We start from the raw sequence: 27,085 nt of genomic DNA on the forward strand, positions 1-27,085 counted from the left end.
TGGGTCAGTTGCACCCGCTCAGCCTAGCCTACCTCTCAGGGTTGTTGTGAGGATAAAACGGAGTAGGACGCGAGCCCCTTCTGGTCCCCATTAGGAAGGCAAAATATATAAATAGATACATTTCATCATGAAACTCCCTGGATCACCCGGCGCCCATACACTCTCCGCCTAACCTCCCTCGCAGGGTTGTTGTGACGCTAACGGAGGAGGTGACTTCTTTAGGGCGGGGATGGATAGATGAGATACCCCATCCCGGAGCAACCCGAGAAAGGGGTGGAGAGGCCACGCTTCAATGCTCCCGAGGCTGTCTTTCGGCCGCCCCGCCAGTGGATCCCCCCCTCCTTGCGCGATGCTCTCCAGCTGCCCGGGATCTGGCCGGCGCCGTCACATGATGGGAAGCGGAAGGCCGGCCGTGCAGCCTGCAAGCCGGAGGCGAGCTGTGCAACCTTGAAACGGGCGCTCCCAACGCATTCGCCCGAGTCCCTTAGTAGAAACGGAGCGGGATCCCCGGCTAGGAGTCGTCCGCGCGGCGGCGTGTCGCCGGCGGGGCGAGACAAGACAAGACAACAGAGAGGCGGTGCAAAGATCTGCCAGCAGCAGGCTGGGTAAGCGCAGCGGGATCGACTGGGCAGGGGATCCGCCGAGCAGACTGGTGCGCTGGTGAGGAAGGGGCGGCAGTGGCATGGGGGGGAGGAAGGGGCTGCTTATCCAGGAACGGCCTCCCTGCCCCAGGGAGAGTCAAACTGCGGCCCTCCAGATGTCCATGGACTACAATTCCCATGAGCCCCTGCCAGGGGCTCATGGGAATTGTAGTCCATGGACATCTGGAGGGCCGCAGTTTGACTACCCCTGCAGGTCCCCACACTGATTTGCTGAGTCCTATTGAGATGCTGAGTCCTATTGAGATGCTAACTTAAATGGACTCCGGGGAATGGTAGAGGACAGGAAGGCCTGGAGGATCATTGTCCATGGGGTCGCGATGGGTCGGACACGACTTCGCACATAACAACAACATTGAGATCTGACCCCGGGGGGGGGGGGGGAGAAGAGAGGGGTTTGATCTTCTACCAAACATGCTGACCTCCAGGTGGGACCTGGGGATCCCCTGGGATTTTAGCTCATCTCCCGACTAAAGATCAGGCCCTTGGAGGAAGTGGCTGCTTTGGAAGGTGGATTTTCTAGGATTATACCCCATTGATTATATTTTCTAGGATTATACCCCATCCCTCCCTGCCCCAAATCCTGCCCACTCCCGGCTTCACCCCCCAAAGTCTCCAGGTATTTCGAAGCTCGGACCTGGCAACCCTATTTTCTGCGATTTTGTATCCCCCACCGCGCTCCCCTGACAATTTATTTTCTTTAGAGGCCCATCATGACAATGCTTGTTGGGAGCAGAAGGCGGTGGGAAAGAGGGGATTGTGTTTTCTGGGGTCTGGTTAAATCAGGTTGTTAAATAAACCTTTTGGCAAAAGGGGGGCGGGCGTAGGAGGAATAGGCCAAAAGAAAACCCAAGAGTAACCCCGCTCCTTGGCTTTTCCAGCGTCAGCCAGAATATAATTTCCTTGCTTACTGAGGAAGCTACTCCGGCAGTTGTGCTGGTTTTGGCGGCACATAAACTAAAATTCAAACTTTGGCCATTGACCTCTGGCACCGGGGTTTGGTTTCCTGAGGCCAGACGGGGTATGCTCTGCTTATGCCTGGAGTTCAGTCATGGTTATTGGTTCACGTATCCCTGAGTCTTAGCTCTTCACTGGGAGGGGTCCTGGGGTGAAGCCCTGGCAAATCCAGGCCTAAAGTCTTGGCAAATCCAGGCCTAAAGTCTTGGCAAATCCAGGCCTAAAGTCTTGGCAAATCCAGGCCTAAAGCCCTGGCAAATCCAGGCCTAAAGCCTTGGCAAATCCAGGCCTAAAGCCCTGGCAAATCCAGGCCTAAAGCCCTTGCAAATCCAGGCCTAAAGCCCTGGCAAATCCAGGCCTAAAGCCCTGGCAAATCCAGGCCTAAAGTCCTGGCAAATCCAGGCCTAAAGCTCGGCTCATGAGGCAGTTATGCTAACCCTTTTCTCCCAACTGCCAGAGAATGCAAAAATCCACCTATTCTTGGTGTGGAATCTACATCAATATTATCGAGTTAGTTATTAGTTGTAAATATGTATTTCATCATATTATTATTTTTAACTAAGGATATATATTATAATTATGAATGGTTAATGAATGATTTAATTGTGAAATTTGGATTTCCAATCATATTTTTTTGTGCATGTGGTATTCGAAAACTAAGGAACCTGATTTGTAGATGGTCGGGGGTCTTTTCTAAAAAAATTTTTTGTTGTTGTTGTTATTGTATGTTTTTGGTTTGGGGGGGAGGTGTCTTTATTATTAGTTGTTATTGGGGGTTAAGTGGTGTAGGTAGTAATGTTTTATAGATTTTGTGTCTTTCGTGTGGTTGTGTAAAAGTTTCAATAAAAATGTTAAGCAGAAAAAAAAAAGAAAAAAAATATTATCGAGGACGGGAACGAAGTTTGGGTCCAGCGGCACCGTTCAGACCAACCAAGTTTTGTTCAAGGTTTGAGCTTTCATGTGAACACACAGACTTCCTCAGGCACAATGTCATGGAAAGGGGGTGTGCACAGGAAAGCATATATCTTGACTAAAACTTGGTTGGTCTTAAAGGTGCTACCGGACTCAAATGTCGTTCTGCTGTTTCAAACCAACATGGCTGTCTGCTTGAATCTTTCGGGTTGCTCTTGGTCCTCCAGGGTTTCTTCTCATCCACAGATGAACTCTAGTTTGTGCCATGATATTTCTGGTAATACCTTGGAGGACGAGCGTGTCTCATGGCTTAAATGCCACTCAGCGCTTTACACCCACTCAGGGTGGCTGTCCTGCCCCTGAGTGCCTCCTCCTCCAACTGGGATGCCTGTCTGTCCAGCAGCCAGCCAATCGCCTTCCGCCCCCGCCCCTGACCACCCCCTCCTCCTTCCACTTCCCTCCGAGGCTCGGCGGCTGCAGATCCCTGCCGCATGAGAGCTGCTCCTGCTGGTGAGTTCCCCAACAGCTTTTCCAGGTCCTGGGAGGAGGGGGAGGCCGTCTGCAGAGCTCTTCCATTCCACCCTCCCTAATCTAGCAACCGTTGTATTCCTGAATCCTCTAGTCTTGTGTAAAGCTTTTCTGTCGCAACCATGCTTTGCCTTCCTCTGTTTCAGATCATGGTCTCTTCTATACAGGTATCCTGTGATGGGACTGATCAAAGCCCCTGCTCTTGGCCTTGCAGGCTGCAAATTGACATCCCCTTTCATTGCCAGAGCCTTCTTCCTTCTCCCCACAAATGGAACAGGCCACAGCTGGGTTTCTTCAGGTATGGAGTCTAGAACTTGGAGGTGATTGACTCCATCACTTTAGACAGTGGGAAAAGTTGCTGCTGATCTTCCTCAGGTGTGGGGTGTGAAGCTTCCTTTCATTTCCAAAACGGAGCGAGGGCGCAGATGCCTGTCATGTGCACAAGCTCAAAGGCACGGCACTTGGTGACACAGGGCTGGATATTGAAGTGAAAATCTCAAAGCACCTTGAAAAGATGCAGGGATGGAAAGGTCGCAAGTTTCTAAGTGGAAACCTGAGCTTATTCCCAGGCTCCTCCAGGCTTTTTGGGGACTCCTCCTTTTTGGGGACTGATGTTCATGTGTGCATTAAGAGCATAAGCTCTGAGCCTGGGATTCTCCGCTCAGCTCATTTGGTAGCCGTAGGGAAAGCATTTTGAGAAAGGACCATCAGCTAGGGGTACCAGGTCCTCCCTGGCCACTGGTAGGGGTTGGTGGGTAGGGTGGCCAGATCCACGTTGGGAATCTCCTGGAAATTTGTGGGTGGGGGGGGGGGACAGAGGGACTTCAGTGGAATACAATGCCGTAATTTTCTCCATGGTACCTCATCATCTCTGTCATCTGGACATGAGCTGTAGCATCACCTGGAGGTTGGCATCCCTACCACAGGCCTACCATACAGGAAATTTGTTTTCGTAAGAATTACTGGGGGCCAAAATAGATAGATGTGATGGGCTTAATCATATATGTCTTTCCATGTCAGCCCCATTCCCACATGGCGTTTGTAAGGGGAATTTGTCTTTTATTCCGAAAGAAGAAATCTATGGGTGAGGAGAGCTAAAACCTCTCTACCCTGTTCCCAGCTCTCAGAGCACTTCATTGTTTGAAATACATTTCTCTGGTAATTGGCTACACAGAGCTAGGTTGCCAACCTCCAGTGGTGTCTGGAGATCTCCTGGGATTGCAAGTAATCTTCAGGCAACACAGTTCACTGGAGGAAATGGTTGTATTTTATTGTAATGGTTGTATATGATCTGTGGCATCATGTCCCATTGAAGTCCCTTCCCCAACCCCACCTTCCTCAGCTCCCCAAATGTGTAGGTGCCCCCCAACCCGGAGCTGGCAAAGTTATAATGAGCAGAGCAAAATGGGAGCCTCCTCACAGTTTCTTGTGTAAAAACAGGCCCCTGCTCAACATGTGAATGGGATAGGTATGGTTTCCCCAATGTGTCTACTTTAAACTTGGAAGTACGTAAATCTCACTACATATACAGTGCTTTTCTTTTTACCCTCTCCTTCAGGGTCATGTGTCTTTTGAAGATGTAGCTGTGATTTTCACGGAGAGCCGGTGGACTCTGTTGGATCCTCAGGAAAAGGGCTTTTACCAGGGCATCATGCAGGAAAAATTTAAAGATGTGGCCTCTTTGGGTAGGACCTCTTTTTCTTCCTTAATGTTTTGAGCCGACTAACCTCTTGGGAAACCCCTCAGATTTCTTGAGAGGAATTCAGTTGCCTTTAGACAGGTAAATGCCCTGACTGGAATAGCCCCATCTTTTAATGTTTTTTAAATAAAATTATTTTTTTAATTTTAATTATTGTTAACAATAATAATAGTCCACCTTCCTCCGGGGACTCAAGGCAGGTTACATAATACAATCCCATAAAAACCCCAGTCATCTTAAACCCAGAAACCTCAAGATGGCTAAAAAGGACCCTCCTACCACAGTCATTAAGCAAGGGTCCATCTGGTAGTACTGTGTAGCCTGAGGGGGGTCGGTTGGTTTTAAGAAACCCAGCTTCGCCCAAAGATCTGGCAGAAGAGCTCGGTTTTACAGGCCCTGCAGACAGTTCCATCAGGGCTCTCAGGTCATTCCACCAGATCAAGGCCAGGACTGAAAAGGCCCTGGCCCATGTCGAGGCCAGGCGTATCTCTTTGGGGCCAGGGATTAGTGCCCTCAGAGTGAAAAGCCCTGCAGGGGGCATAAGCAAACAAGCAGTCCCTCAGATAGGCCTTAAAAGTCAAAAACAGAACCTTGAACTTGATACGGGCCATAACTGGTAACTTGGAAGCTAAGCAGGTTTGGCCCACATTACAAGTTGCTTACTCCGTGCTACAGACCTTCTAAGAGGAAATACTACTTTAAACAGATAGTGATTCAAATGTGGAATTCGCCACCAGAGGATATAGGGATGGCCGCAGGAATAAACAGCTTTAAAAGAGGATTAGGCTAGATTCATCGAGGAAAAGTCTATCAGTAGCTACTAGATACTGTGACCAAGGGGAACCTCCATTGTCAGGGGCAGTCAGACTCTATTCTAGAACCAGAAGGCCACATCAGGGGAAGGCCTCGGCTTTTATGCCCTGTCGTTGTCCATCCAGAGAAACCGGTTGGCCACTGTCTGAGATGGACTGTTGGTCTGACCCAGCAGAGCTCTTCTGTTCTTATGTCCTGAAAAGCTCTCTATATTTTAGAGAGTTCTCTTCGTTCGTGCTCTTTGGCAGTGTAAAGATTTCATAACCTAGTTTGGGATCTTTTTTATTTATGTGATGCTGCTGTGACAGATCAGTACAGTCAGTAAATAAAAAAACTCTCAAGGCGATGATGGGTCCCACAGGCCTAGCTCATATTCCAGGTGAACTGAGATTTTTTTTTTCTGTTTCCTTTCCGTCTTGATTAGTGAACCAATGTCCTGTAGGGATTAGTGATGGACGAGGATCTGAGAGGCACAGGTTCAAGTTTCACCTCTGGGTTACCTTAGGCTGCTCACATACACTTAGCCTAGAGTCAAGGCCATGGCGTCATAGAGACCAACACGATTTTCAGGTTATCAGCTTCTGAGAGTCAAAACTCAAGTGGTGTTTGTCTTACAGCTGACAAAGGGAGCTTTGACTCTCCAAAGCTGACACCTGAAAAATCTTGTTGGTCTCTGAGGTGCAACTAGACTCAAATTTAGCTGTCCTTTGACCAACAAAAGGACCCTCTGACAGGTAAACCAAGTTTACCTCACGGGGTTGTTCTGAGGACAAAATGCGGAAGGGAAAACTGTGCCCTCTCCTATGAGGAAAACTGGGGCGAAAATGTACTCAGCTCAAGTTGACTGCTCCATGGATTGGCTTTTAATATTCCGTCATGCTTATAATCTTTTAAATATATATATATTTTTAATGCTGACTGCTTTTATTTCTGTTTTATTCCTGGGCGAGTGAGAATATGACAGTTATTTGGTTGTCTGGCTTTTATTCTGGTTTCATTTTCCGCTTTTTAAAAAATATATATAGTTATTGATTTGTACATGTCTTTCTGTTTTCATAGTCTCTGAGGAGTCCTCTTGAAAGTCAGTTTGGCTGAGAGGGCATAATAGAAATGTTTTAAATAAATAAAAGGTTTCTCTGTCCCAGAATACTTTGCTGCGTGCAGAGGCTACACACAATAGCTTCTCTGCAGAAAAAAAAACAAGGAAAAGATTATTGGTAATTAGGAAGCAGGAGAGAACTGCTGACTTCAGTTCAGAATAATTCTCAAACAGAAGCTAGACCTCCCCCCTCCCCTGTAGATACCACCTGGCCATACTGAGTGATCCTACTTTATGTAGAGCATAATTCAACCCTAGTGAAGGTTGTTCCTTGATTCTTGAGCAGGATTTCTGTCAGGCAAGCCAGATATAATCTCCCAGCTGGAACAAGAGGAAGACCCCTGGATTCCAGATCAGCCAGCTTTGGAGCGAGGGGAAGTTGTCCTGGAGTTCAGCACAGGTGAGGAGGTGACAGGAAGCTAACTCCCTTGGGAGACTTCAGATTGTGCTGAACTTGTGCGATTGTGTGCAAAGCCCTACGTTAGGGATCTGAGTCTCCAGGGGGGGATCCCTTGGAATTACAGCTCATCTCCAGACTAAAGAGATCAGTTCATCTGGAGGGTGGACTCCATAGCATTATGCTCCACTGAGGTCCCTCCCTGCTCCAAATCCTGCCCACTCCTGGCTCCACCCCCAAAGTCCCCAGGTATTTCCCAACCCAGATCTGGCATCCCTACCCTGCTTTGACACGTTCTCTTCTTGGAATGGTCCAGATCTGCCACTGAACCCTTTCCTCTGACCTTTTTCTCATGAACAGAGTTTCCCCATGCGGTGATAAAACAGGAAATGGAAGAGGAACCATGGGCCCTGCATCACCGTGAATTTGAGAGCAGCGATATCTTCCCAGAATGCAGTTCAGGTGAGGGATGCTGTCAGAGAACAGAAGGTGGTTGGGTGATGCACGGTTGATGCTGAGAAGGCAGGGGGTGAGGGCTGTCCCTGGGAGCTGGCTAGATGGGACTCAGCTCAAAGACCTTATTTGTGCTGATCTGGAAGGCAGGCAGGCAGGGTTAAAATGTAATAGGTAAAAAGTGAAGAGCTTTTTGCATTATTCCCTCTCCCCCCCATCTGTACACATTTACTCCTGTGTGGGGTGACATCCAGATGTTTTGTCCAAAGAAAGTGGAGGATACAGCATCTTCCAAGGATCACATTGTGTCCTTGTGTTGCTGAAGCTGCAGTTCTTCATGCAGGTTGTTCCTCAGCTGCTAGGGAGAGTTGGTGTGTTTTGTACCACTTTATTTCATCTTCCTTGGAGGGAGTGCAGAGTGGTATATATCCTTCTGTGCACTACTGCACAGTAATGGTGTGAAGTAAGTTAGGTTGAAAGACGGCATAACTGGCAATGGAAGAGAGAGGATTTGAAGCTCCCAGGTCCACACCATGCTGGCTCAACACTGCAGAGTTCAGTGATTTGAGAAGAAGGAGTTGGTTTTTATATGCCCTTTTTCTCTACCCAAAAGAGTCTCAAAGCAGCTTACAATTGCCTTCCCTTTCCTCTCCCCACAACAGACCCACTGTGGGGTAGGTGAGGCTGAGAGAGCCCTGAGATTACTGAAGAAGAAGAGTTGGTTCTTATATGCCGCTTTTCTCCACCAGAAGGAGTCCCAAAGCAGCTTACAGTCGCCTTCCCTTTCCTCTCCCCACAACAGACACCCTGTGAGGTGGGTGAGGCTGAGAGAGCCCTGATATCCCTGCTCGGTCAGAACTTGATAGGCATCACGGATCCTATCAGCTCCTGCCCATGGCTCTGTTTCACAATGAGCATCACAGCTCATGGTCGTAGTAGAGCTTGGTTCAATGAAAATGTAACTAATTTTGTTTCATGTATCTGAAGAAGTGTATATGCCCTGCACAGTGCCTTCCCCCCAAGAATCAGGGCCATAGCCGCTCTCCTCCCCCTTGTCTCTGTGCAAGGAGACTTGGAATGACACCTGGGGCCTCACAGATCCTTAACTTGGCTCTGGTGCTACGGGCCTTGCGAATCCTTAAACCGCTCCTGACCCCATCTGACCGCATTGTCTCTCAATTCAGGATTGCCTGATGTTATCATAAAGGAAGAGGAGCCCTGGATCCAGGGACCCGAAGAAAATGCAAACTTTGATGGTGACCGATCAGGTGAGGCTGGGGAGTTCATTTCATTTGGGCTTCACAGCTGGGTCTCGGTTCAGGGTATGAAAGGTTTATCTCTCATCCCCTTGGCGAACTTTGTGCTCTCCTTTTGTACCGGGTGCCGGGGACAACATGGAGCTGACCGTACATCTCTGTCCCCTGAAACAGGGTTCCCTGCTGTGATAATAAAAATGGAACCGAAAGAAGAGCCATGGCTTTCTGATCTCCAGGTACCTGTGGAAAACATGACCGTCTCAAGCGTCCCTTTGGGTGAGTGGAATCACGAGCCACAACCATTGAAACTGAAGCCCAGAAATAAAACACATGCAATGTATTTGCATAGCAATCACCACAGAGAATTTGAAGAGCAGCTGCCAGTCAGAGGACACTGACCCTAGTTGACAATGGTTTGACTTCGTATGATATCTTTCTTGTGTGTGTGTGAATGCATGCTGGGAATGTACATTTCATAGAATCATAGAGTTGGAAGGGACCTCCTGGGTCATCTAGTCAAACCCCCTGCACTATGCGGGACACTCACATCCCTATCACTCATCCACTGTCACCCCCTTGAACCTTCACAGAATCATCCTCTCCGTCAGATGGCTATCCAGCCTCTGTTTAAAAATCTCAAAAGATGGAGAACCCACCACCTTCCAAGGAAGCCTGTTCCACTGAGAAACCGCTTTGACTGTCAGGAACTTCTTCCGGATGTTTAGACGGAATTTCTTTTGAATTAATTTCATCCCATTGGTTCTGGTCCGTCCCTCTGGGGCAAGAGAGAACAACTCTGCTCCATCCTCCATATGGCAGCCTTTTAAATACTTGAAGATGTATATCAGATCCCCTCTCATTCGTCTCCTCTCCAGGCTAAACAGACCAAGCTCCCCCAGCCTTTCTTCGTATGTCTTGGTCTCCAAACCCCTCACCATCTTTGTTGTCCTCCTCTAGACACGCTCCAGTTTGTCTACATCCCTCTTCAACTGGGGTGCCAAAAACTGAACACAGGACTCCAAGTGAGGCCTAACCAGAACAGAGTACATTTGATGAACATAACCCCCCCCCCCCATATTAATTTTTTGGTCTGAATATGTGATTTATCATGATTTTCTCTATTCGAACAGGGAATGGGTACATAAAAGAGGAAGAGGAACTCCAGTCAGAAAACACAAATCAAGTGACAGCAAATGAGACGCTGGTGGGAACTGCTTCCCAGTGTGCAAAGGAGATCTCTGGAACTGAAGGCCAAATGGGTCGTCTCCAAGGGAACATGTCAGGAAAGAGAGAGGGAAAAGTTTTATTTTGTGCAGGAGGTGACTTCAGGGAAAACAAGGCTCAAAAGGATATCCGTAAACCTGGCAGAATGCTTCTGAAAGAAGAGGAATCTTGTAAATACTTGGACGGTGAGAGGAAAGCCAGCTGGAGATATTACCTGTTCTCCCATGGGAGGAGCCACACAGGAGAGAAACTGTACACCTGCTCCGTCTGTGGGAAAAAATTCCTTCGGAGGTCACATCTTATTAGACACAAAATAAACCATACAGGAGAGAAACCATATATATGCTCAGTCTGTGGGAAAAGCTTCAATCAGAGATCACATCTCATTAGTCATGAAAGGACCCATACAGGAGAAAAACCATACCCATGTTCTGTCTGTGGTAAACACCTGAGTCGAAAAGCACTCCTTATCAGACACGAGCGAATTCATACAGGGGAGAAACCATATCAATGCGCTCTGTGTGGTAAAAGCTTCTGTCAGAGCTCAGGCCTAATAGCCCACAAGATCACCCACACAGGAGAAAAACCATACGCTTGCTCAGTCTGTGAGAAAAGTTTTAGCCGCAAGGCAAGCCTTATCAGACACGAGAGAATTCATATGGGAGAGAAACCATACATATGCCCCGTGTGTGGCAAAAGCTTCAGCCAGTGTTCCGGTCTCCTTCAGCACGAAAGAATCCACACGGGAGAGATCCCATATAAATGCTCCGTCTGTGGAAAAAGCTTCAGCCGTAAGGACTGCCTTCTGGGACATGAGGGAATCCATACAGGAGAGAAACCATATGCATGCTCAGTCTGCGGGAAAAGCTTCAACTGGAAAAGTTACCTGACAGTCCACGAGAGAAGCCACACCGAAGGGAAATCATACATCTGCTCGGTCTGTGGGAAGAGTTTCAGCCAAAGATCAAATCTTATTAGCCACGAAAAAACCCATACGCAAGAAAAAACCTACACATGCTCCATCTGTGGGAAAAACTTCATTCACAAAGTGAGCCTTATTAGACACGAGCGTGTCCATACAGGGGAGACCCCATACAAATGCTCCGTCTGTGGGAAAGGGTGCAGCGGGAGAACAAACCTCATTTCGCATGAAAGAACTCACACAGAAGAAAGACCTTATGCATGCTCATTTTGTGGCAAAAGCTTCAAACAAAGATCAAATCTCACCAGTCACGAAAGAATACATACGGGAGAGACGCCCTTCACGTGCTCGGTCTGTGGTAAAAGCTTCAGCTGCAAAGCAAACCTCCTCGGGCACATGAGAACTCACACCGGAGAGAAACCATATCCCTGCTCCGTTTGTGGGAAAAGGTTCAGCAATAAATCGCAGGTGGTTATCCACGAGAGAATCCACACCGGCGAGAAACCATATACCTGTTCGGCTTGCGGGAAACGATTCAAACACAGAACGAGCTATATTGAACACCAGAAAATCCACACGCAGGAAAAACCATATACCTGCTCGGTCTGCGGTAGAAATTTCAGTCGCAAGGAGCACCTGGTCATCCACGGGAGAATTCACACGGGGGAGAAGCCATATTCGTGCACCATCTGTGAGAAAAGCTTCAAGCAGAAATCCAGCCTGACGTCCCACAAGAGGAGCCACACGGGAGAGAAGCCACACGCTTGCTCAGCCTGTGGGAAAAGTTTCAATCGGAAGTCAAACCTCATCCACCACGAGAGGATCCATACTGGAGAGAAACCACATGCGTGCTCCGTCTGTGGTAAAAGTTTCAGGAGTAAAGCCTACCTGAAGAGACATGAAAAAATCCACGCTAGATAGATCCGTGTTTGAGAAAGGCCACTCAAAATCTTTGCCCATGATAAAAAATTCAGTGGGTAAAAAACAAATAAAGCTGATTGTACCATTGAGGAGAGATGGTACAATCATACACAATGGGGGCATAAAACCTCATGGAATATTAAGAGAAGCTTGAATAAATCTATTTTAGACTGATTTTGGCAACGTTGGCAACCCTCTGTTGTGAGTGGAGAAAAAGAACGTATGTTTTCAGTCAAAGTTCATATTACCTCATTTATATTCCAGATATAAAACACTATGTCTGTTGTGACAAAGTGTTTTTTACAGGTTTAACTCTCCTGAAACAACAAAATGACTGGATAAGAAAGACACAAAGCGGGAAGTTTTCAGGGGCACATAGATCCTCACGAGAGAACAAAGGAAACACACTGTCTTCTAACGGTTCGTGCCGTTCCCAGTGGTCTGTGTAGCATATCTCCAATGCAATTTGCAAATAGATAATTCCAGCATTGCCTGTATCTGTGGGCCCATCGTATGTACACCCCAGTTTCTAATGGGCGGTTTTCCTTCACAGTTTCAAATACTATTTCTATTTTTTATTAGTACGGAATTCCAGAGAGTCGTCTGCCGTTGCCCTTTTTAAAACAATCCTATGGCACTTAAATGTCAGAGGTGTCAGAATGTCCAGAAATGTAAGAATACTTCTTTGGATTCCTTTGGCCGCAGATGCCTTATGCAACTTATTAAAGTGTGTGACATTCTAGCCAATGTGGTGTGATTATTTCTGGATCTTTGTTAAGAAACGAAGAAGAGCTCTTTGGGATCAGACCCCGGGTCCTTCTAATCCAGCACCGTGTCTCTCATCCAGTGGCCAACCAGTTACTCTGGAGGTCCAACAATGGGTCATGGAGTTTGTGGTCTTCCCCCAATGTTGCCTCTTGGCTCTGGGATTCGGTGATATAGTGCCTTTGAGTGTGGAGGTTCCATTTGATCGCCATGGCCCTTAGCTACTGATAGACCTGTCTTCCATGCATCTTCTTAATCCCCATTTTAAAGCTGACTTTGTGTGTAACTATTGCCACATTCTCTGCCACATTTTAAGCACTCATTTTTCTCTGCAAAGCATGGAAATTCAAAGATATTTATGTTTCTGCTCCAACTCACTGGCCTTAATACCTACTTCCCCTGAACCATTATCAGGTTATGTAGTTCATATTCCAGGTAATCTTGGGCATCAGCCCTATTGAATAACCCAGAACAGGATTCTAAGTAGATCTATTTAGGATTACTCTCTTAGGCGTTTAAACCTGGCAAACAGCAAAGGACTTCGCCATTCTAAGCTTGTTTTGTGTGTAAACAAATGTGCAGCTCTGTCCTTTTATTATAGGTAAAATTGGCCAGATGTTTATTAGTCATGAATCACAGAATCATAGAGTTGGAAAGGGCCATACAGGCATCCTAAAGCATCCAAGAAAAGTGTGTATCCAACCTTTGCTTGAAGACTGCCAGTGAGGGGGAGCTCCCCACCTCCTTAGGCGGCCTATTCCACTGCTGAACTACTCTGTGAAATTTTTTTCCTGATAACTAGCCTATATCGTTGTAGTTTAACAAGTACATATTCTTCAAGATCTTCAGCTAACAGTTTGGGGGGACTGATCACTGCCCGAGGCACTGAGGAGCTCTTGCTGGTCAGAGGATTCGCTGAATTTAGATGTCTCAATATTCTGACACAGTAGAAGATTTGGTGGGTTTCATTCTTCCGGAGCCGTTGATGCAGATAGGGAAGTACCTTGGCCAGCCCGCTTCCAGAAAAATCTGTAGAATAAAACAGGACTCCGATGCTACTTTAGAGAGAATCAGAATTTATTCCAGTGTAAATTATTCGGAGTGAGCTCTGATGAAACAGGATCGCCACCTTCCAAGTGGCACCTGGAAATCTTCCGCTAGTACGGTTGATCTCCGGGTGGCAAAGATCACTTCCTAGGGATGGCAGTATTAAAGAGAACATTTGCAAAATAGCTGTGCTGTGGTCTGAGGGCTTGGTCCCAACATTCTCCCAAACCCACATACCTGAGGGACCGCCTATCACCTTATGCCCCTGAAGGGCCTTGTGCTCTGTAGGTACAAATTAGCTGGTGGTTCCTGGCCCATGGCCTGAACCTGGCCAGGGCCTTTTTGGTCCTGGCCCCAACCTGATGGAATGATCCCCCAGAAATGCTGAGGGCCCTGCAGGAACAGTTCAGCTTGCTTGCTTGTTTTCTTTACCTGCACTTGCACACTGGAGTACATGGCTCCCACTGTAGCTTAGCAGGGATGGGCAAATTGTGGCCCCCCCCCAGCTGTCCAAGGACTACAATTCCCATGAGCCCCTTTTAGGGGGCTATACCTTTCAGGGGCTCATGGGAATTGTAGTCCACGGACAACTGGTGAGCCACAATTTGCCCACCCCTGAATTAGAGGAATATGATACCCATAATTCCAACAGATACTGCCACTGAGTGAGGCATCTGTAAGGGAGGAAAAACACTACAGCCCTTTATATCTTTGCATGACTAGAATGGAGAATGGAGGTTTGGCAGGCTGGAGCCCCCAGATTGGCTGAAGACCCCCGAACACAGCGGTGGAGCTGGAAAACAGGAGGGGTTTTCTGTTTGGAGAGCTCTTTTGAGGTTGCTCCAGAAGTGCTTTTGGTGAACACCTAGAGCAGGGGTAGTCAAACTGCGGCCCTCCAGATGTTCATGGACTACAATTCCCATGAGCCCCCTGCCAGCGTTCGCTGAATTGTAGTCCATGAACATCTGGAGGGCCGCAGTTTGACTACCCCTGACCTAGAGTGTCAGTTTACTGTGAAGGTGGACAGAGAAGGACGCCCAGAGGGAGACAGATGCACCAGCAAGCGGGACATCCAGCAACTGTTCCTTAAAATGACCCGTCTCCTGAATTTACGATGGGGGAATTGCCAGTTCCAGGAGACTATGCTTTGCAAGGAGCAGTAACAAGAAGAATACTCCACCAAAGTATGCAGGGGGAGGATCTAGCTAGAAAAATCAGGCAGAGGCAATCTTTGGAAATTAATAAGAAGCCTATTTATTGAACAAGAAACAAACAAAAATCCCTAGTACGCTTCCATGCTATTGGAACTAAACAAGCACAGAGAAGAAAGTAAGGGTTGGAGATGGTGAAAAGAGGACTGTTTTGGGATCAGCCAACCTTCCAAGGTCCAATACGGATCCATGTACCGAAGCAGCAAAGAATGAGCCAGTTGTGCTATGATGGGGAGTGGGAGGTTAGAATCATAGAATCATAGAGTTGGAAGGGGCCATACAGGCCATCTAGTCCAACCCATCAAGAACACGACACTGAACTGGGCCAAGCAGGATGCTTTTGGTGCCAGGTTTGCAACTCTACTAATGGGTGAGCCAGTCTTGGACAAGAAAAACTGAACTTTACTCTGGCTCCTTAGGAATCCTCTGGCATTGGCATAACGACCAGGGAGTTCCCCAAGTGTTAGCCACATTGGCATTCTGGCCTGAACACATGCTTTAAGCTTTGTGCCACCCATCCCGTCCCCCATGGGAATATGATGTGCCAGCAACCAGAGATGGGGGGAAAGCTACCAGAAGGATGACGCCATCAGGAAAAGCCACTAAACAGAAACAGTACTTTCATGTGCAGAAGGTTGTTGAGATTAGCCACCTGCTAGATGCTGTCAACTCCTTTGTCCTTGTTGTGCCGGGGTGGGGGAAAGAATAAATGGCCCAGCCCCCCCCCCTTTGTGCAGATTAACCGCATCTCTCCCGAGACAGCCAGCAGTTCTCTAGGGTGAGACTGACCTCACACAGAGCCAGAGCTGGCCTATTTCTCACACGCAAAGATCTCTGGGTAGGCTTACCTGGCCTAACCATCCATTCATACCAGAGGTATAACTGGAGGCACAGTGAAGGGTATCTTGGGGCCTGACAAACACAAGGATGGGAGATTTTTTTTAAATTATTTTTTTGGATTTTAAGTACCTTGGTACAGTGGTCCCCTACCCCCAGTCTGGGGACCGGGACCGGTCCGTGTATCAGTCGGTACCAGGCCGTGGCTCCTCTTTGTCCACCTCCCCGGCCACTCTGCTGCCGGCTCACCTTTGGTGCTCTCCAGCGGCCACCATGGCTGGGGCTCCCCCTTGGCGTGGCACTGCGCAGCTGCTGCTGGCAGCGCCCTACAGCGGGTGGTGGGAAATCAGGGGCGCCGTCGGGAAAGCAAGTGGAGACTGGGGACCGCTACCTTGTATTTATTTCACTGAGGGCACCAAGAGCCTGTCATTTGTAGCATCCTTAGCTTCTGCTATGTGAAAATAAAGTGATTGGGGAGGGGGGAATGGCCCAAGCTGGGTGTGTGTGTGTGTGTGTGTGTGTGTGTGTGTGTGTGAAGGAGCCCTTCCAGATTTGTTGTTGTTAGGTGCCAAGTCGTGTCCGACCCATCGCGACCCCATGGACAACGATCCTCCAGGCCTTCCTGTCCTCTACCTTTCCCCGGAGTCCATTTAAGTTTGCACCGACTGCTTCAGTGATCCCATCCAGCCACCTCATTCTCTGTCGTCCCCTTCTTCTTTTGCCCTCGATCGCTCCCAGCATGAGGCTCTTCTCCAGGGAGTCCTTCCTTCTCATGAGGTGGCCAAAGTATTTGAGTTTCATCTTCAGGATCTGGCCTTCTAAGGAGCACCCAGGGCTGATCTCCTCTAGGACTGACCGGTTTGTTCACCTTGCAGTCCAAGGGACTCGCAAGAGTCTTCTCCAGCACCAGAGTTCAAAAGCCTCAATTCTTTGACGCTCGGCCTTCCTTATGGTCCAACTTTCACAGCCATACATTGCAACTGGGAATACCATGGCCTTGACTAAACGCACTTTTGTTGGCAGGGTGATGTCTCTGCTTTTTAGGATGCTGTCTAGATTTGCCATAGCTTTCCTTCCCAGGAGCAAGCGTCTTTTAATTTCTTTGCTGCAGTCCCCATCTGCAGTGATCTTGGAGCCCAGGAAAATAAAACCTGTCACTATCTCCATTTCTTCCCCATCCAGATTAGAGTGAGCTTAATCCATCCCCTGTGACCCTTATTCAGGGGCAGAGGTATACAGATTCAGAACATAGTAGCAATGATAGGACATTGTGAGCGGTTTTTTCCTCGCCTGGCTCTAGCACACCTCAAATGCTTGCTTTTTAGCTGACCAGCTAAAGTGCTTGCTTTTTAGCTGACCAATCGTCGATCCTAAAGCAGAGTTGGAAAATCCAGGAGGGGCATGGCAGGTATTAAGCCTTAAAGGGGAAAAAAAGGAACATTGAGAAATTGAGGGGGGAAATGTCTCTATTTCACTGAAGTCAGGTTCGGTGGCCAGGAGTCCTGAGAGACCCTTTCAGGCCCCTCCAAAATGGAGGCTCTTGAGAGATAACATTTTCTTCTTGGTTTATTTATTTCTATACTTGGATTTCTAGGCCGCCCCTCCTCACAAGCGGGCTCAGGGCTGCTAACAACATACATTCACATTTTAAAACAGAACGAAACAATTTTAAATATAACATTTCGCTGTTTCTGCTAGCCCCATTGTCTCCCTAGCCACTCTCTTACACCACAGTAGGGTGGGCTCCACAAGTGCGCGGTGGGGAGGGGAATGACACACCAGAGCAGGAAATAAAGGCATGAAGAAGAGAGGTGGAGGGAGGGCTGTTCCTCAGGGCTGTTCCTCAGTCATCCTGACCTCAATTGTATGCAGAGGACCGTTCGCCACCAGGATGCCAGTCACAGCCTCTCCGTGATGACCTGGCAGACCCCGTGGTAAATGCAGCCTGCGGTCAACTTGGGCCAGGGTCCACAGCAGAAGAACATCAACTCGAAAGGAAACAAGCACGGCAGCACGTTCGACGGCAGAAGAGCCGAGAAAATCCAAACCCCAACTCAGCATCAACAGCTCCGTGGCAGGTAGGCGCACAGATCCACGGGTTCTCAATTATAGTGGCCGGGGGGTGTCTGAAATCAGCCGTGAAAAGCTAAAACTGAGGCTGAACGTGCCCCTGGCAGGGCAAGCTGGAAAGGTCTGGGATTAAGCCTCGTCTTCCTCAGTGGCAAAGGCCCAGCAATGAATTAGCAGAACACTTAAGTGCCAAGACGATTCTTCCTCAGGTTAAGTTGCTTTCAGACAAATTCTCCTCCGGTTGTCGGATTCGATTTCTCAAACGGAGCGAGTGAAAGGCGCTGCGTCTCAGGCCGCCATCTTTGTACTGATGATCCGGGTGTGAGGAAAAGCCCTACGAAGAGATTCTGAGGTGGCCTTTTGAAAGCACCCGGAAGAAGGGCAGGAGGATCTCTCCGGAGAAGGAGGCTCCAGAGAATTCATACAGGAGGGCTGCTCGGTCGACATCGAAAAAGGCCACTCGACCCCCGGCGTAGTTCAGACAGACGCGGATCCTCTTGAGCTCCCCGCTGAGGGTCAGGGGAGCGTAACGGTCCTTTTCGGAAGCCTTGTAGCTGCCCCACCACTTCCCCACAGCCCAGATCCCTTCTTCGGGACGGAAGGAAAACAATCCCTTCCTCCTCACGGACTTCCTGGCCACGCCCACCCTCCATTCTTCCTCACTCCCCACGAGGACGTCCCAGAAATGTCGGCCTGCTGTGAATCCCTCGTGGCCCAGCACAGCACCAAACCGGTCAAACCTCTCAGGATTGTTGTGCACAGCTTGGGCTTTCTTCCCGTCTCTCACACTTTTCTGATCCTCGGACAAGATGAGCTCGGGATGGGCCGTGTCCGGATCCAGGATCACTTTTGCTGTTGAGGGGAAAGGAGGAGAGAGAAGAGAAGCAAGTTCAGCCGGGAGAAGAATGGCAGAGTTGGTTGCCATGCCTACCTGATCCTGTTGTGGGTTTCTCACCTATGTCGGTTCCCTGTGGATTTCCTCGACTTGCCTGGTTGTTTAGGTCAGGGGTAGCCAACCTGTGGTCCTCCAGATGTTCATGGACTACAATTCCCATGAGCCCCTGCCAGCAAACGCTGGCAGGGGCTCATGGGAATTGTAGTTCATGAACATCTGGAGGACTACAGGTTGACTACCCCTGGTTTAGGTATTTCCCCACCGTGGCTTGTTAGGCTTCACCTTCCTCCTTTTGGGGTTTAACCCTCCTTCCTTCCTGTCCTATTTGAGGAAGTCATAGAGCAATGTATATTTTAGGGGACCTCAATCGTTTTCCTGCCATGGAGACTTCTGAGGTAACGCAGTGGGTACAGGGACAAAATGGAGGAGGTAGAGCCAGCCACAAAATGGCTGCCAAAGCTCACCTTGAGTCCTACAGTGCACATCCTTGTGCTTTGGTGGCTGCTGCCGCTATCAAAGGAACACGTTTAAACATCTGCACAATGAATTCTCCAACGGCCAATCCGAAGCCCTGCTGCCAAATCCCCACCTGATCACAACCACTGTCCAAAGGCCGCCCGGCTGGCAGTGTGAGGACAAAGAGGGGGAATCAAACCCGGCTCTCCAGATTAAAGTCTGCTATTCTTAAGCACTATACCATGCTGGCTCTCTGGGGAAGGTCTTATGCTTCTATGTACTGTGGCTGGACCCTCAGAAGAACTGGTTGGCCTCTGTGTGAGACAAGATGGTGGATTGGGTGAATGGCTGGTCTGATCCAGCAGGGCTCTTCTTCTGTTCTTACAAGATGAAAGGAGGCAGGTCATCCCCTCAGAGCTCCCCTTCTCTGCCCTCCTGGTAAACCCTCACAAGACACTGAAGAACTGGCTGAGGCAGGGAGGGTGAGATTTTGAGGGCCAAAGCAAGAGTGTCCAGGAAATTTTATCACTGCGGAAACGTCAGGCAGAAGAAAATAGACTGTGAGGTGAAGTTTTCTAGATTGTTGTTGTTGTTAGGTGCGAAGTCATGTCCGACCCATCGCGACCCCACGGACAATGATCCTCCAGGCCTTCCTGTCCTAGATTTCTAGATTAGAAATAAATTATTGCATGCAAAAATGTACCTTTCTGCTGGTGAAGTCCAGAATCCAGAGTGTCTGAGGAATGAAATGCAAAAGAAATTAAGCAGACAACCCTCATACATGTCACAAAACTTTCAACAATCATATCCATTAACAACATTTTTTTTCCTAATTTTAGTTGAAAGATCAAGCAGAAACTACTTCTGGGTAAAACTCTCCACCAAAATTTAGTTGTGTGCAAATATTCATATTTATTTCCACTTAACTTGAATTTGCTTTTTGTTCCTAATGATGGGAGAGGGAAAACAGATCACAAACTGACCACTCTCCTAAAGAAATTACAACTTCTCCTGAGCATGGGTATCCAGATGTTAATGGCTTTGAGCTGCTTCATAAACAGTATGCTAAGGCTTGAAACCCAAGGCTCCAATCCAGATATGCTTCAAATCCAGCAGTTTTGCTCTGATGCGGCATCCAAAATGGGGGGGGGGAGTGTTCCGGAGACCCACAGGAGGATAGCACCCGAAACAACTGGGGTAGAGAGGAACTGATAGGTGGATGTACAGATCAGAGAAAGGAAGATGGACATTTCCGCACATCTCATTCAGAATTAGGTCCAAAATACTCAGCTCTCTCTTAGTTCAAATTCAATACAAGAATTTATTTATTTTTATAACATTTCTACACTGCCTCTCCAGGAAACTGCTCGAGGCAAAAATCAATTGCTGAGGTCAGAACTCCAGGACTGTTATTCTCAGAAGTAAATCTAATAATAATAATCTAATAATAATAATAATAATAATAATAATAATAAAAGTAAATGGTTCACTACATTTTTCTTCCAACATTCTTCAAGGCATTCATGGCAGCAAAGATGGGGTCCCGGGTGGCCTTCCAGCCAGGTATTCGCCATATTTCTTCTGAATTAGAATGCCTTGTCATACCATCCTCAGCAGAGTGACTTACAAGTCACTTATTTATTTGTTAACATTAAATGCTGCTGCTCCTGGCCAGCCAACTCACAGCAGCTCACAACAGTAATCAACACAGCGTTCTGCTGTCATATTTGGCTAAGGGGTAGGTGGGCGGGGCCAGTCCGAGTGAGGGGCCAATCGGAAGGCGCAAAGCACCGTATCAAAGGTGACCTTGAGGCTGGTTGTGCCTAACAACCTGCCTGAAAGGTTTTCATTACCTTTCAGTTGTTTCATGACACCCTCCAGCAAGTGATTGATGTCACAGAAGTCCCAGATCTTCCACTTCAGTGCATGAGGAAAAGTCACGGGCTTCAAAAACGTCTCTTTTTCTTCATATCTGGAAAGGGAAAAGGTACTAGGCCACCATCTCCCCAGGCCGGAATTCCCACCAGGGGAGCAAAGAAATGAAGGCAAGACTAAGCAGAAGGCCCAGAGACACCAGTGGAAGCTGAAAGCAGGGAAAGAGGGGAGGCCCTCTGCAGAGGAGAGTCTGTCCCCTCCCAGTTGCTCCGGACATCCCAAAGCCAGGCACATGAAGGCCCAATCAGACCTCAAGAGGAATGGGGTGGGAAGGCTTCCCCTTCAAGCACTCACTTCCTATCCCCTGCTGTCATCTCTCTAGGACAGTGGTTCTCACAATTCCTACTGCCGCGACCCTTTAATACAGTTCCTCATTGTGGTGACCCCCAACCCTAAAACTATGCAAGTGTTCTTTCACAGAAGTCAAACCGAAACTGACCAATGGCGTGAAGATCCACTGCTCATGATTGGATATAAATTGGTTTTCTTCCGGGGTTTCTCAGTTCAGTTCTGCCTCTCATCCCACCATGCTGATCTCACTCTTTTCCGCTGCTCCAGACAGATGAACGTTCTATCTTGATCTACCCCGCAAGGCTGTTGTGTGGCTGGCGCCCCCCCCCCCCCCCGGCCAAGCTGCTTGTCCTGCCGCGACCCCTGTGAAAGAGTTGTTCGACCTCCAAAAGGGTCCCGACCCCCAGATTGAGAACCACTGGTCTAGGGAAAGAAGGAGGAAGCTATTGCTAGCAGAAGCTATAGTCAGCAGACAGCTGGGTAAGGACCACAAAGACCCCGCTTCAGTCCTCAGCCCTCCAGCTGGCTGGGTGCCCCTGGGCCATTCTCTTTCTCCTGCTGCCTCACTTCTCTAGCAGAGCTGTGATGAGGAAGGGAGAATCAAAAACCTCTTAGAGGAAGGGCAGGACAGAAATGCAACAGAGACCAACAAGGTCAATACACTGTTTTTGGGGAAGGAGTTTCTGCCCATGGGACTATGTCCCTCCGCTTTGCTATTAACAAAAGGAGGGAGACCTGCAATTTTCATCAAATCTGTTGAGGTCTAGAGCCTGAAAGGCCACTTTCTCCACCTGCTCCTCAGATCCCATCCCAGCCTTGGGAGGGCAATGAAGGAGATCAACTTACCTCTGCAAGGTGCTCTGGACATCCTGAAAATCAAAGAGAGAAAAAGAGAGGAGAGGAAACTCAACATCTGCCGCAGGCCACAGGGTCCTTCAGGCCCAGGGAGAGTCAGACATATTCTGACTCCTTTTTTTTGCATGTCTCACTCTCAGACATAAATTGTACCTTCATAAAATGGGAGGATTTCTTAATGAGAGCATGACATTAGCAGCCAAAGTGGAAGCATTTCAGAGGAAGCACACAGGTGAGGGAGTTGACAATACAGGGGCGCACAATAGATTGCCACCCTCCCCTTTTGAAAGGAGCTGCAGAAAATCTTGCATGCAGCTCTCATTTCTGGTTGCCTCAAAGAGCTAACCATGAGCCAGATCTTCCTTCCATGTGTCTGTCTGTCCCACACACACCTGCACATGCTCCAGAGCAGGGGTAGTCAAACTGCGGCCCTCCAGATGTCCATGGACCACAATTCCCAGAAGCCCCTGCCAGCAGTCGCTGGCAGGGGCTTCTGGGAATTGTGGTCCATGGACATCTGGAGGGCCGCAGTTTGACTACCCCTGCTCCAGAGGATCCCGTGTCTTCTCCTTGTTAACCACCCAACTAATGGCCATCCCTCATTCTCCACCAGGGTGATCCCAGGGCAGGCTTGAGAGTACAACTTCATCAAATGATGCCACATCCTCAAATGTTGCTCTCCTTGCCTTCCTGGAGCAAAGCCCTTTGCTCCCTCCTCCCTCCCAAAACCACCACTGTGATGAGACTCAGCCTCTTGATTCTCAGCCTGAGCAAAGGAGGGCTCTGGAGGACACCAGAAGCTGAGAGATGCAGGAGGGAGAGCCTGACAATGCCACAAAAGTGGAGGGGGGAGAGAGACCCTGGCAGAGGCCCTGGATACACCAAGACCTTTGAGCGCAGCCGACAAACGACTCTTCCACAGTCAGCCGGAAGCAGCTCTCTGGCTGTGGGTCCAGGTGGCACTTTGGGCTTGCAGCATGTCCATCCTGCAGTACGTACTCTGAAGGGATGGGGCATTACTGCACCAGCCATAGCTCTCCTAAGGAAAACACCCGAAGCCCATCTCGATATTTTCTTGTTTCCCTAAAATGCACTCATCAAAGTGTTCTTTTAAATAAATGCCATCTTATTGACCAAACAGCCAGCTGGCTTTTGAAAAACGACAGAGGAAGAGCTCTGCAACCACAGATGGGCACATTTATTTATATTATTTATTTTTGGATTTTTATACTGCCTCTCTCCTATGGGCTTGGGCAGAAAGGAAACAAGAATTGGCCGGAACCACAGAGCCATTAATGGGGCTCATTTGCTTCCTGCCCCTGTGAGGGAGGCACGGGGAGGGTTCGAGGGCAGCCTTCTCCCCGAGGGGACCCTGCCTGTTCCCGCCACCCCCTTACCTGCAGGAGCTCACCGGCCAACTGCTGGCTCTTCTCTTCCATCTCCTGGATGAGGCTTTCCAGAGTGGAGAGGGCTTCAGAGAGTTCGGCCAGGTGCTGGTCCCTTTTCTTGGCTACCTCCTTCTCCACTTCTTCCATCTGGGCCAGCAAGTGTTTCTCCTGTTTCTCCAGAAATGCGTGGAGTTGCCTGAATTTAGCTACCGTCTCTTGCTTCTCTTCTTCAGTTTGCTTCTGAGATGGAAAAAAGAAGAAAAACAGGCCAAGGTCAGGAACCCAGCTGGTCTCTGCAGAGGGGACCTCCTTTGTGCTTTCACAGGGATCACAGCAATACTTGACAGGGAAAGAGAAAGATGCCCAAGGATCTGGCTTCAGGAACAGATCCCATGGGAATTGTAGTCCATGGACATCTGGAGGACCACAGGTCGACTACCCCAGCCCCATAGCACAGAGCGCCTTATGAAATCAACTGCCCCATATTAAAACACCCAAGAATAACAAAAAGGGTCTAGGTCTGGATGAATAACCAGGGACCGCCCATCTATTAAGCACCCCTGAAGGACGGCCTAGCCCACCAGAAGGCAGAGTGTGCCAGGAGCACCAAGAGGGTGCAGTTCCACAACACCCACACTTTTGTTCCGAATTGCCGTTTGGACGCCTGGCCTGCTGAATCCTGACCATCTGTGCACAGAACTTCCACATGGGAAGGCGAGGAGAGCCTGCCTGGGTTGATCCTTCTGGAGCTGTACTCCATTTTTTCATTCCAGTCCTAGTTCTAGAATCTGCCCACTTTCCAGCCCTGGTGACACTTACAAGCAGGTCTTGGCTTTCCTTCTCAATGTTTCCTTTATAGGTCAGGATTCTTTCTCTCTCATTCTTCAGCATCTCCAGACGGTTGTAGAATTGATCCTGGAAGGGTGGGGGAGGGAAGAGACCCAAAATGGAGGTTAGATTCTTTATAGAAGTTGACTATAAAACATCTGAGAAGCAATATTGTCACAAAGGGTGACTATTATTATTATTATTATTGTTGTTGTTGTTGTCACAAAGGGTGACAATATTATTATTATTATTATTATTATTATTATTATTATTATTATTATTATTTAATTTTTAGACCGCCCTTCTCCAATAGGTCCAATGTCCATAATGGGACAGAGGTCCATAATGGGATATTCGACAACATTTCCAAAATGTTAAACACAGGTAGCTTCCTCATGGGGCTGATGCCCCATTCTCTTCTGGCCACCAATGCAAAGATATTTCCTGTGACAACACGGCTTCAGAAGGGAGATCCCTGCTTTGACGTCCTGCCCACCACTACACGCCCCCCAGCCAAACGGTGATTTATATCTGCATTAGAAACTACTCCTTGCAGTTACTATATCACTACGTTGTGTTAACACTCCATCAACCTGCCTAGTACAGACAACGTTAAAAAGAAATGGCAAAAAGCTCAGAGCAGGCAGGGGTCTGGAAATGGACATCTTCTATTCCATTCTTTCTGGAAAAAAAACTCTTTTGATATGAAAGAATGATTCAAAATATGTTTGACAAGAAAGAAAGGCTACAGCAGATCCTGGAAAAATGGGACGCTGAGTGGAAAGGCCACACTGTCCTGCCAAAGTCAAGAACAGCAAGTGAAAGCAGTGTGAGCAGACAGGTAAAACTGATGGGACACAGAAGATCAGATACAGAAGTGGGCTTGCACAAGAAAGCTTTGAAGGGTACTGAGTCCTTCTCCCCGTATCACCCCCACATTGGTCTCAGCAAGGGGACTAGAGCAGGGGTAGCCAACCTGTGGTCCTCCAGATGTTCATGGACTACAATTCCCATGAGCCCCTGCCAGCATTTTGCTGGCAGGGGCTCGTGGGAATTGTAGTCCATGGACATCTGGAGGACCACAGGTTGACTACCCCTGGACTAGAGGAAATTCAAAGTGATTAGGAAGCAAACATGTTTTCACTTCCCAGTTTGGGCCTTGGAGGTTGGGGGCGGAACTTTTCCTGCCGAAAAACCTCTCCATCTTGCTCGGGGTTGGGGGGAGAATGCTCAGGGGTGCTTTCAAAGGCCTTCCAGATCTGGCTTAATACCGAAAACCGGGTTTGGGGCCCTGACTGAGAGGAGGCCCAAACGTAACACTGGCCAGTCTGCCTCCCGGTTGCTTAAAGTCCTGAGAATAACGTGCAGATTTCTTGCCTTCTACTCCTCCTGCGCCATCCTTTGTCAGTAAAGCCGCTCTCTTGCTGCTCATGCAACAATAACTCAGGTATGGGAGAGACAACAGAAGGCCCACGGGAAACAACGGACAGGAACTTTAATCGCTGGATTTCACGCCCATCATTTTTGACATTTAAACTCTTTCCTAGTCAACCTGTGGTCCTCCAGATGTTCCTGGACTACAATCCCCACGAGCCCCTGCCAGCGTTTGCTGGCAGGGGCTCGTGGGAATTGTAGTCCAGGAACATCTGGAGGACCACAGGTTGACTACCCCTACTTGACAGGACTTAAATCTGGCAGGGGCTCATGGGAATTGTAGTCCATGAACATCTGGAGGACCACAGGTTGACTACCCCTGCTCGACAGGACTTAAATCTGGCAGGGGCGCATGGGAATTGTAGTCCATGAACTTCTGGAGGACCACAGGCTGACTACCCCTGCTAGGGCCAACACCAAAAATCAGCCTCATCACGAGACCCCCCCCCCCCCCCGCTCCACTCCTTCCTGCTTGCCTTGGTCCCTTGCGGGGCCTCCTCGAGAGGAACCAGCTCGTGGTCTTTGTGCTCCTTGGAGATGATGCAGAACATGCAGAGCGGGGCCTCGTCCTCCTTGCAGAAGAGGCGCAGCGGCTCCCGGTGCTTGCCGCAGGCTTTGCCCCTCGCCCAGGACTCCCGCTCCTCCTGCAGGGCGAAGCGCTTGGCGATCTCCACGATGCTGGCCAGCTGCCGGTTGGGCCGGAGCTTCCTCTTCTGCGCCTTCCTCCGGCACTGCGGGCACGACGGCTCGGCGCCCGGCTCCCTCCAGCTGCGCGTCAGGCAGGCGCGGCAGAAGTTGTGGCCGCAGTCCGGGAGGATGACGGGGTCCCTGAAGTAGTCCAGGCAGATGGAGCACGACGCCTCCTTGCACAGCTCCTCGACGGCCCCCGCCATGGCTGCCTCCAAATTAAGGGCCTCCCTGCGCTTCCGTTTCCGGCAAGGCCCTCTCCGATGCCGCTGCACGAACGGCCTGGCGATGGAGCTGGCAGGCGCGGCGCTTGCGGACCGCACAGAGCGCCTCGGGGCGCGCGGAAAGGATGCCGCGTTTGCAGGGCTCTGCAGGCAGAGGGGAATGTCCCTCGGCAACCCCGGCGCTCGCGAGCGGGGCAGCAAACCGTGGCCCGTCCAGATGGCCATGGCTCATGGGAATTGTAGTCCATCGGCATCTGGAGAGCCGCAGTTTGCGCACCCCTGTGGCAAAAGGACAGTGTGGTCATTCCTTTTTGCACAGTCT

General features: G+C 49.1%; 2 protein-coding genes across 5 annotated transcripts; one reads left to right on the forward strand and one right to left on the reverse strand.

Annotated features, from left to right (window-relative positions):
- Positions 1-378: 378 nt before the first annotated feature.
- On the forward strand, positions 379-12,582 carry LOC143834225 (uncharacterized). 4 transcript variants are annotated; one of them, XM_077330867.1, is made up of 8 exons: positions 379-660; positions 3,224-3,354; positions 4,615-4,741; positions 6,954-7,067; positions 7,425-7,526; positions 8,702-8,785; positions 8,948-9,049; positions 9,904-12,582. In XM_077330867.1, exons 2-8 carry the CDS (start codon positions 3,325-3,327, stop codon positions 11,838-11,840), a joined length of 2,496 nt encoding a protein of 831 aa, XP_077186982.1. In that variant the 5' UTR covers positions 379-660; positions 3,224-3,324; the 3' UTR covers positions 11,841-12,582. The 4 variants fall into 4 exon arrangements, with proteins under 4 accessions (XP_077186982.1, XP_077186978.1, XP_077186979.1 ...); XM_077330863.1 differs by having other exon boundaries at positions 379-605; positions 3,203-3,354; XM_077330864.1 differs by having other exon boundaries at positions 379-605.
- Positions 12,583-14,882: 2,300 nt separating this feature from the next.
- On the reverse strand, positions 14,883-26,866 carry LOC143834332 (E3 ubiquitin-protein ligase TRIM7-like). Its single transcript, XM_077331062.1, has 7 exons — positions 26,329-26,866; positions 24,410-24,505; positions 23,600-23,830; positions 22,194-22,216; positions 20,975-21,093; positions 19,825-19,857; positions 14,883-18,622 (listed from the first exon to the last, which is right to left on the reverse strand). The coding sequence occupies exons 1-7, from the start codon at positions 26,743-26,745 to the stop codon at positions 18,105-18,107; spliced, it is 1,437 nt and encodes a 478-aa protein (XP_077187177.1). The 5' UTR covers positions 26,746-26,866; the 3' UTR covers positions 14,883-18,104.
- Between the last annotated feature and the right edge of the window lie 219 nt (positions 26,867-27,085).

Source organism: Paroedura picta, chromosome 3 (assembly GCF_049243985.1).
Source record: "Paroedura picta isolate Pp20150507F chromosome 3, Ppicta_v3.0, whole genome shotgun sequence".
Taxonomy (NCBI): Eukaryota; Metazoa; Chordata; class Lepidosauria; order Squamata; family Gekkonidae; genus Paroedura; species Paroedura picta.